Source organism: Gossypium hirsutum, chromosome A11 (genome assembly GCF_007990345.1).
Source record: "Gossypium hirsutum isolate 1008001.06 chromosome A11, Gossypium_hirsutum_v2.1, whole genome shotgun sequence".
Lineage (NCBI taxonomy): Eukaryota > Viridiplantae > Streptophyta > Magnoliopsida > Malvales > Malvaceae > Gossypium > Gossypium hirsutum.
In genome coordinates, this window is record NC_053434.1 from 112,361,664 (window position 1) to 112,371,600 (window position 9,937).

At 34.3% G+C, this 9,937-nt stretch overlaps 2 protein-coding genes across 3 annotated transcripts; both read left to right on the plus strand.

Moving 5' to 3' along the window:
- The first annotated feature begins 316 nt into the window (after positions 1-316).
- On the plus strand, positions 317-5,638 carry LOC107942222 (respiratory burst oxidase homolog protein B). 2 transcript variants are annotated; one of them, XM_041079875.1, is made up of 13 exons: positions 317-449; positions 711-1,259; positions 1,386-1,545; positions 2,168-2,216; positions 2,301-2,414; positions 2,554-2,982; positions 3,087-3,473; positions 3,554-3,649; positions 3,732-3,847; positions 3,940-4,042; positions 4,125-4,198; positions 4,288-4,784; positions 5,305-5,638. In XM_041079875.1, the coding sequence occupies exons 2-13, from the start codon at positions 740-742 to the stop codon at positions 5,412-5,414; spliced, it is 2,655 nt and encodes an 884-aa protein (XP_040935809.1). In that variant the 5' UTR covers positions 317-449; positions 711-739; the 3' UTR covers positions 5,415-5,638. The 2 variants fall into 2 exon arrangements, with proteins under 2 accessions (XP_040935809.1, XP_040935810.1); XM_041079876.1 differs by lacking the exon at positions 317-449 and adding an exon at positions 456-547.
- A 1,988-nt stretch (positions 5,639-7,626) lies between these two features.
- On the plus strand, positions 7,627-9,735 carry LOC107927286 (heavy metal-associated isoprenylated plant protein 36). Its single transcript, XM_016858348.2, has 3 exons — positions 7,627-7,932; positions 8,028-8,103; positions 8,435-9,735. Exons 1-3 carry the CDS (start codon positions 7,825-7,827, stop codon positions 9,424-9,426), a joined length of 1,176 nt encoding a protein of 391 aa, XP_016713837.2. The 5' UTR covers positions 7,627-7,824; the 3' UTR covers positions 9,427-9,735.
- The last annotated feature ends 202 nt before the right edge of the window (positions 9,736-9,937 follow it).

A 9,937-nucleotide genomic window follows, 5' to 3' on the forward strand; every position in this document is an offset into this window, starting at 1 on the left:
AGTCGCGTAACTTTTTCATATTTTCCTTTCTTACAACGCTATACTGCTAAAATCTTATTGTATTTCTTAGTCATATATATTTATTATTAATGGCTGACCCGATAGCTAGTTTTGATGAAGTTTGATTAAATTTCAAAAGATTCTAACTTCCATTGTCAAACATGGGTTGTTGGTTGGTGATGTTTTGAAACTTTGAAGATTGATTACAGTATGAACCCTAACAACTCCTTCAATTAATATTATTACACTTTACAACCGGCCTGCGCCCCTTGATTTCACCACCTTCTTTTTGTTTGGAGTTTTGACTTGTTATTATCAGCCCCCTTTCCCCCACAACCCTTTACATGTATATATAAACTCTTCCCATCTCTTCTTCTATCACGTTCTCAAATCTCATTTCTTCACTAACATCATATTAGTTGAGACCTTCAACAATTAATCATTTTCTCGTAAGATTTTTCCATTTCCTAATTCCCGAGAAAATATTTTCCCAGTTTACCTGTTTTCACTTGGTTTCGTTCATGGTTTCCATGCATCAGGGAAAAACGTGTGTAATATGATTCATTGGTATTTTTGGAGGACAAAAAATCATGTTTTCTATAAATGGAAAAACACCTAGACAAGCATTTTTTTTATTTTCGTATATGATATTATGATTAGTTCTATACGTATCTCAAATTTTGACTGCCGGGTTTTCATTTCAATTGCAGATAATTTGAGAGAAGGAAAGAAGAAGAAAATGGAGATTCACCACAGTAAACATGAGTCATGGTCCGATACCGAGAGCACAAGCAGTAGCAGAGTCGGTTACAGTGGTCCATTGAGCGGTCCGATATTGGTGAACAATGCTAACAAGAAACACAGCAGCAAGAAGAGTGCGAGGTTTAAAGACGGCGACGAATACGTCGAGATCACTCTCGACATTCGTGAAGATTCGGTTTCCGTACAGAATATCAAAGGCGGCGACCCGGAGACGGCAATGCTAGCGACCAAGTTAGAGAAAAGGCCTTCGTTTGGATCCCAGCTTTCGTTCAAAATCCGGCAAGTTTCTCAGGAACTGAAGCGAATGACGTCGATGAAGGCGGCGGCGCCGTTTCACAGGGCCGACCGGAACAAATCCGGCGCCGCTCGTGCCCTTCGGGGACTGAAATTTATGACCAAAAACGTTGGAACCGAAGGCTGGTCCGAGATCGAATCACGGTTCGATGAATTGTCTGTCAATGGATCACTCCCCAAGTCATTGTTTGGTCCATGTATAGGTATTTATAACATATCTCCATATCTGTAATTTTTCATGTTATCAGGTTCAGCCATGAAAATGCACTGTTGTTATAGCCTATAGGCTTATAGCTACTTGGTGTTATATAACTTGTGATTATATTCAGGCATGAACGAATCAAAGGAGTTTGCCGAGGAACTGTTCGAAGCTTTGGCTCGCAGAAGAGGGATAACATCATCGGCAGTAAACAAAGCTCAGCTAAGGGAATTTTGGGAACAAATTACTGATCAAAGCTTTGATGCTAGATTGCAAACTTTCTTTGACATGTAAGAATTTATGCACTCAATCTTTAACCAAATTTATGTTAATTTTGAAGACCCTTTTTCATTTTTTTCTTGAATTTATTTAGAATTTCTCAGAACTAGCTAGCAAATCAGTAAGGTCTATAGTGTATTCTCAATGGGACAGTAAATATAGATTTTCACCTAAACATTAGGTAACTGTCTTTGACAAAATTATGCTGAGAAAACAAGAGGTAATCGTCAAGCTAAATATTATATCATATTATAAATTTATAATCAGAATCTATATTCACTATTCATGCAAATAATTTAATCATATAAACCCGAATTTCATGGTTTCTGTGCATGTGAAGCCATATGTTAGGTGGAAATAAAATTCCTTTTGTTATCCAAGCTGTTGACTTCAAAGTAATTATTAACTGTCCTAAGTTGATAATTTATTACAAGCTTACATAATTAAATGATTTTATTTTAATTTGATTTATCAACAAATCCATCAACTTAATTGAGACAAATAGGAAATTTTTTTATTTGTGCACATGGTTAATGAAACAATGATTGTTGTAGTCAATGGTTGAGAAGTCTGTAAAATTCATTTGGTTTTTATGCATTCTTTGACAATGATGATGTTGGTAATTAAATGCAGGGTTGACAAAGATGCTGATGGAAGGATCACAGAAGAAGAGGTGAAAGAGGTGAGTGACTATTACATCCAATAGTTGTTTAATTAAGCTTTTGCATTATCCATACAGATATTTACAAGTGTTTCAATGCTGTAGATTATCACATTGAGTGCTAGTGCTAACAAGCTGTCAAAAATCCAAGAATGTGCTGAGGAGTATGCAGCCTTAATCATGGAAGAACTGGATAAAGACAACCTTGGGTACATTGAGGTCAGCAAAAATAAACTAATATTCCTTCTTTAGGCCCATCAAGTAGTTTACATGATCCCATTTATGGGCAAGAAGAGGCCCAGGCAAGACAATACTTGGTCAAACCTATGGTTTATTTGTTATTATTCTTTTATTTCAGATATACAATTTGGAAACACTACTACTGCAAGCTCCAAGCCAATCAACCAACTTAGTGACGGGCAGCCGCATTTTAAGCAGGTTATTGAGTGAAAAATTGGTTCCAACAAAAGAGAAGAACCCCATTAAAAGATGGGGAAGGGGTCTTGCCTATTTTTTAGAGGACAATTGGAAGAGAATATGGGTGTTGGCTCTTTGGTTCTCAATCTGTGCAGGTTTGTTCACCTGGAAATTCATTCAATACAGACATAGAGCCGTGTTTGATGTGATGGGCTACTGTGTTACCACGGCCAAAGGTGCAGCTGAGACAACTAAATTCAACATGGCCATAATTCTTCTTCCAGTGTGTAGAAATACCATTACTTGGCTTAGAAGCAGAACAAAGTTAGGGGTGGCTGTCCCATTTGATGACAATATCAATTTTCACAAGGTATGTTGCTACAAATAAAGATCCAATATAACAAAATATACTGAAGGACAAAGATTTCCTGTTTTAGAACAAATTACATTCTTGACTTGAATGAATTTCTATAGGTGGTTGCTTGGGGGATTGCTGTTGGGGTTGGCTTGCATGCTGGTGCACATCTAACGTGTGATTTCCCTAGGCTTCTCCATGCCACTGATGATGAGTATGAGCCAATGGAACAATTCTTTGGGGAAGAACGGCCTAACAACTACTGGTGGTTCGTGAAAGGGACCGAAGGTTGGACTGGCGTGACCATGGTGGTGCTTATGGCCATAGCCTACACACTAGCTCAACCTTGGTTCCGCCGAAACCGGCTAAACCTTCCTAAACCCATAAAGAAGCTGACTGGATTTAATGCCTTCTGGTACTCACATCATCTATTTATTATTGTCTATGCCCTCTTCATTGTTCATGGATACTATCTCTACCTCTCCAAGAAATGGTACAAAAAGACAGTAAGTATCTCAACCCTAAAAAAACTAGCTAGTTTTAAATATTTCAATATTCTGACATTCTGCATTGCTATTTGGTTCAGACATGGATGTATCTAGCAGTTCCAATGCTATTATACGCATGTGAACGCCTAATTCGAGCATTTAGATCTGGCTATAAGTCAGTGAAGATCTTGAAGGTACATTCCAATCCCCTTAAATGTCAACTTTATCACATTTACCGATTAGACAATTAGCTAATATTCAGTTCTTATAATTCAGGTTGCTGTCTACCCTGGAAATGTACTTTCCCTGCACATGTCTAAGCCTCAAGGATTTAAGTACACTAGTGGCCAATATATCTTTGTGAACTGTGCTGATGTCTCCCCATTTCAATGGTAAAAAAAACAGTAACCAATAATCATGTAATTCCCTGATTTCAATGATCTAATGACAGTACTAATGATACATTAGTGATTCTGATTCTCAGGCATCCCTTCTCCATCACTTCGGCTCCTGGAGATGACTATTTAAGTATCCACATCCGAACCTTAGGAGACTGGACATCCCAACTCAAGGCCCTTTTCTCAAAGGTGATCATTACAACAACAAAATGTCTCATTTCTAAAGCTTAAACGTATCAATAGTTTTGCCTTAATATGAGCTGGTTTGCAGGTTTGTCAGCCTCCATCAGTTGATCAAAGTGGCCTCTTGAGAGCAGATATTGGTAAAGGCGAAAACAAGCCAAGGTAAACCCTTTTTTGGCCGATCCATTAGTCATCTATTTTCAGTGATAATCTGAACTCTAAAATGGGATTTTAACCTATTGATCAAACAGGTTGCCAAAACTCTTGATTGATGGTCCATATGGAGCTCCAGCTCAAGACTACAAAAAGTACGATGTTCTTCTCCTAGTAGGACTTGGCATTGGTGCCACCCCATTAATCAGCATAGTCAAAGACGTGCTTAACAACATTAAGCACCAAAATGAAATCGAAGAAGGGGTGAAGAACAAGAGAAAGCCATTTGCCACTAAACGAGCTTACTTCTATTGGGTTACACGGGAGCAAGGCTCGTTTGAGTGGTTCAGGGGGGTAATGAATGAGGTAGCTGAGTATGATAGAGATAGGATGATTGAACTTCACAATTACTGCACCAGTGTATATGAAGAAGGGGATGCTAGGTCAGCTTTGATCACCATGCTTCAGTCCCTCCAACATGCCAAAAGTGGTGTGGATATTGTTTCGGGAACACAAGTGAAAACACATTTTGCCAGGCCAAATTGGCACAAGGTCTTCAAGCACGTGGCTGTTAACCATACGGACAAGAGAGTTGGTATGTATTTGCTTTCTAGTATATTATCTTTAAATTTCTACATTTCAATGAAATATTAGGTAAAATTATCATGGAGAACCCTATACAAATAGTTAGATTGTATTTTATTCATTCTACTTAAAAAAATAGATAAAGCAGTTCCAGTATATTAGATCAAAAAACAAACAGTCCCTATATGCCAGCATGAGGTACACATGGCATATCACACATTACAATCTAGTTATTCCATCAATCAAACCTATTTTTAATAGTACAAATGAATAAATTTTTTTAACAAAAATGATTAATTTGCTTCCTAATCTTATGTATAGGAACCAATTTATCTTTTTTTTAATAAATAAAATAAAATGCAATCTAATTTTTTTTTAATAAATAAAATAAAATGCAATCCAATTCTTAATAGATAGGCCTCCGTAATACTTTTACCAAAATATTACTCAATATAGTCAAATGGGACCAAGGATAGTTTTAACATGGTTTAAGTAACAATTTACATGTACATTTTTTCTTTTACCTGCAGGAGTATTTTACTGTGGAGCACCAGGATTAACAGGGGAGCTAAGAAGGTTAGCTCAAGAGTTTTCAAGGAAGACCAGCACCAAATTTGATTTCCACAAGGAAAACTTTTAAAAAATTGGTCCTATTGGGTTCATTTAATTCTTTTTTTTTCTATATATTTTGGGAAATGCAACAAAGCAATACTAGTTCATATAATTATGTTTCTCATAGGGTAATATAGGCTGTAATGTTTGGTAACTAAGTTATCAATTCTTATATTGTAATTTAATAAAACACTTCTCCCACAGATTGTCAAGGATTCACAAAAGTAAATGAATGAAGTTGAGATTTATAAATTATATATGTTATTTTTATTTATTTTATAAAGGAAAAAAGAAGAAAATAAAAGGGAGTTGCAGACCTATAAATATCTGTCTATAAAAGATTAGACTAAACAATCAAAGCTGTAAATCAATCTATCAGTGTGCCAGGCCAAAAAAAAGTGAGGGTATTGGAGAAATAAATTGGACCACTAAGTAAAAGGACAACTTTATTCTTAATGCTTGTTAAGGATCAAAGTTCTTTTTCATTGCTCATTGCTAAGCATTTCCATTTTAATATTAATATTGAAATTGACGCTTCATGTTGATGGTTTCCTTCCTGTTTACACAAATATTAGGCAACCTATCTTTCCTATTATACAATATAAAAGGTTTAAATTTGTTGTTAATCCTTATACTTTTATAAAATTTAATTTTTAGTTTTTATACTTTAAAAATTTTATTATTTCAACTCATCCTAATCCAATAATCGCTAGTCAAGTCACATATGAGAAAATCCTAATCAATATATTAAATCGATAAATTTTAATGAAAATTATATACAATTTTAATGATTAGGTTGAAAGTAAGAGGACTTAATCAACTTTTAAGTACAAAGATTAAATCTCAATTTTTACTTAAGTGCAAAGACTAACATCATAATTTAACCAATACAAAATACCTTTTTAGTCCACTATTTGCCATTCCTAAATTTGGAAATTTCATACACAAAAAAATATTAAAATAAATACCTTCTTAAACAGTATCAGCAATTTCTTTATGTGTTAAACAAAGTCAAGGGCATGCATTTTCATTGATCTTTTACAAAACACATGTGTGAATATTGTCTTTGTTTAATTATCAATTTTCAGATTAACTCTGTTTTTTTTTCAAGTTAATATGTTAAAAATGTACTTAAATTAGTTCAATTTTTTATTTTTTAAAATTAAATAAATTTTTATTTTTATTTATTAAAGTTCTTGATGATAAAAATATAGTTAATCGAATATTCTATAAAAATTCTCTGTTTATTTTCAGACATTACGGAAAACAGTTCCTTTTCACCTTCAACGTATTCAGTTCATCTTAAAACAATGTTTTCAAATAGAAAATGGTTAATGTATTTTTAGGCACCTAAGTTTTATTTTAATATTCAATTTGATATTTTAGGTTATTTGTTTCAATTTGATATTTAAATTTAGTTTCAATATTTAAATTAATACTTAATTTTTTTTCAATTTAATACTAAATTAAACATTAAAATTAAACTCAAATATTAAATAATATATTAACCCAAATTAAAAATAATACAAATAAAATATCATATGATATTCACAATTTATTGTTTGCAGCATTCACAAGAACTTTGGGTTAATTCCAAAATATACATTGTTTGTTAAAAATAATTCCATATCATAGACAATTTAATATCATAAATATTTATTTAAATAAAAATATACTAATTTAAACATCTCTTTACCATATTACTATTTTTCTATCACCAAATACAACAGGATCTTTGGGTAATTCAAAAAATGTAGGACAAAACTCCATTATCCCATAATTTAATCATATTCATTTACTTTCTCTTATCATAATTTCAATACAGGTTCGAATTATATCGGTTATTTTTAACACAATACTTAAAACTATTCATAATTCTTTCTCAACTCATATATGGAATGATAATGCGTTTCAACAAACTTATAAAAATTAAACTATGACTCAATTGACTAATTTAATATTAATTTTTAATAAAAAAAAGTTATTCTTTTCTTCATAAACCAAAGAAAAATTGATACTGATTTTGCATTATTAAGTAGGAAAATACCCATAAAAAAAAACAGCCAATAATTCTTGTAGTCCTTGCCTAGCAAAAAGGACAGCAGCATCAAAGTATTAAGCTTGATCGGTGTCCATGATAGAGAAAAACAAAAGCAAAGCCTTTTAAAGAAAAAAAAAAATTGATGTAATAATAAATTAATTAATTAATTTCTCAGAAGCTACTGCTCCTTTGCCACCCCACTCAGCACCAACTCCCTAGGCCTTAACTTTATTTTATTTTTTTCCTTCCTTCTTTAAGCCTTCACTTCTTAAGCAGTTTCCTTACGGTTTATATTCTCTCTCTCTCTCTTTATCTCAGTGTTTTTAGTTCAACCTTTCTGGGGAAATTACCTTTTTCTTCTTCTTCTTCTTCTTGTCTTTGGTATTATTTTGTTCTAATGGCTACAACAGATGGAAAACCAGAAACTAAACAAGAATCTAAACCAGAAGCCAAGCAAGAATCTAAAGAAGTTGAAGATAACCAAGCACCTCCTCTCAAGTATAAGGTAAAAAGCATGCACAACATAAACAAAAATCCCTTTTTTTTAATGGATTTTTAAAGCTTGTTTTTTTACCCTTTTTTGTTCCTTTTTTTTTGTAGGCTTGGGTGTTGAAAGTCTCCATTCATTGCGAAGGCTGCAAAAGGAAAGTGGAAAGGACTCTAAGAAAAATCGAGGGTAATGTTTTGAAACAATCCCAAATCCTTATTTTAACATGATTTTGTTCATATTTTCAATGAAAGTTTAGTAAAAAATTTCTCACCTATGGTTTCCTTTTGTGTTTTTGTTTGAACTTTTAATCATCAGAATCTTGGTTGTTTGTGAGATTATCTCATCTGGGTTTTCTTTTTATTTTTTTTCAGTTAATCTCATTCCTTCATCAAAGTTTTCTCTTTTTCTTTCTCAGCATAATTTTTTTGTGGTAAAATTTTCTTTTTTTTTCCTTGTTAAATTTCTTTCTTGTTCATCTTTCAACTATGAAATTTTATTTTTCTTTGTGATTTTGCAGGTGTTTACGAGGCTTATGCTGATTTGAAACAACAAAAAGCCACTGTAAAAGCCAACTTGCACGTAAATGCTGAGACTCTGATCAAGAAACTAGTGAAGAAAGGGAGACATGCAGAGCTATGGCCTGAAAAGGCTGAATCAAAAGAGAAAAAACAAGGGAAACCCAAGAACAAAGATAAACAAGGTGGCCAAGCAAATGGTGAAGGAGCTAATAATGGCAACCATGGAGGTGATAAACAGAAAGAGACCGTCAAAAATGAAGTCAAGGTTCAACAAGAGGATGGTGCTAAAAGCTCTGAAAATGGCGGTGGCTCTAGCAAGAATGGTGAGGGTTGTAGTAACGTTAGCAAAGCCAATGATCAAGGTGGCGGTGGTGCAGCTTGTAAAAACGGTGTACAAGTTAAGGAGCCGAAGACTGAGGTGAAGCAAAATGTGACCCCGGTAGCCGGTAATCAGTCATCGGTGGCTGAGAAGAAAGGTGGTGGTAGTGGTGCCGGCGGTGATACTGAGGGTAACGGTAATGGCAATGCTGGTGAGAAAATTGGCAATGGCAGTGGGAGTAAAAAGAATAAAAGAAAGGGGCAAAAAGCTAATACCGATGAGGGTGGTGAGCAGCATTCTGGTGATGCAGTACCTGCATCCATTGGATCACATTTTAAAGTGCATGGACCCCATGGTCCAGTTCCCATGCCATCCCCAGCCAATCATAGCCCACCACGTCAGCACCCAGTGTACGAGTACCCAACGTATTACCATGCACCACCGGTGTACCTCACTAGCTACAACACGGCGTATCCAAGCAGTAGCTATACTGCATCCTATTACACCTCACCACCACCGTATTCGTATGCATACATGCACCCGGGTCACACAACCGAACGTCAAACGTCGGATATGGACATGTACTCATCCTATCCATCGTATTCATCACGTCCGTCCGATTCCTTCGAGATGTTCAGCGACGAAAACCCGAATGCATGTTCAATCATGTGACGTATTCTTCCGCATTATATACGAAAATACCAAGCTTATACTACTCGTATAAGTATGTATCTGGGGGCATATTTTTGCAATGTATGTAGATATAGAAGGAAACCTTGCAGTTTAAGTTAGGGTAAAAAGGAATAAGAGTGGGAAAAAATGGGGTTATGCCTTTGTGAGATGTTTTTTATGGCTTTTTTTTTAAGTATTTGTTTTTTTTTTTTTAAAGTTTACATTTAGCCTTGTAATGCTTAGTTGTATTGTAGGGCCTTTGCCCCATTTCTCTTTAAATGATGTGTAAAAGTAGGTTTTGATATGGCATTTTTGGCTTTGTATTCTGATGGTGATGATTAAATGAATGCTTAGCTATAGTTAGATGGGACCTTAAAAAGGTTTAAAGAAAATTGAGGGCTCATAATTTTGCCAAGTGTTATATTAGGTGATTGTAATAAAAAAAAATTTTAAATTTATTGGCATTTTGCACATTGGTTCTTAACTTATGTAGGACCCTTCAAATATCTCA

Excerpts from the sequence above, each read along its gene's own strand:
- LOC107942222 (XM_041079875.1), top strand. The coding sequence starts at position 740 with ATGGAGATTCACCACAGTAAACATGAGTCATGGTCCGATACCGAGAGC. Across the intron at positions 2,217-2,300 it reads CAGAAGAAGAGGTGAAAGAG|ATTATCACATTGAGTGCTAG; the intron begins GTGAGTGACTAT and ends TCAATGCTGTAG. Across the intron at positions 3,650-3,731 it reads AGTCAGTGAAGATCTTGAAG|GTTGCTGTCTACCCTGGAAA; the intron begins GTACATTCCAAT and ends CTTATAATTCAG.
- LOC107927286 (XM_016858348.2), top strand. The coding sequence starts at position 7,825 with ATGGCTACAACAGATGGAAAACCAGAAACTAAACAAGAATCTAAACCA. Across the intron at positions 7,933-8,027 it reads CACCTCCTCTCAAGTATAAG|GCTTGGGTGTTGAAAGTCTC; the intron begins GTAAAAAGCATG and ends TTTTTTTTGTAG. Across the intron at positions 8,104-8,434 it reads GACTCTAAGAAAAATCGAGG|GTGTTTACGAGGCTTATGCT; the intron begins GTAATGTTTTGA and ends GTGATTTTGCAG.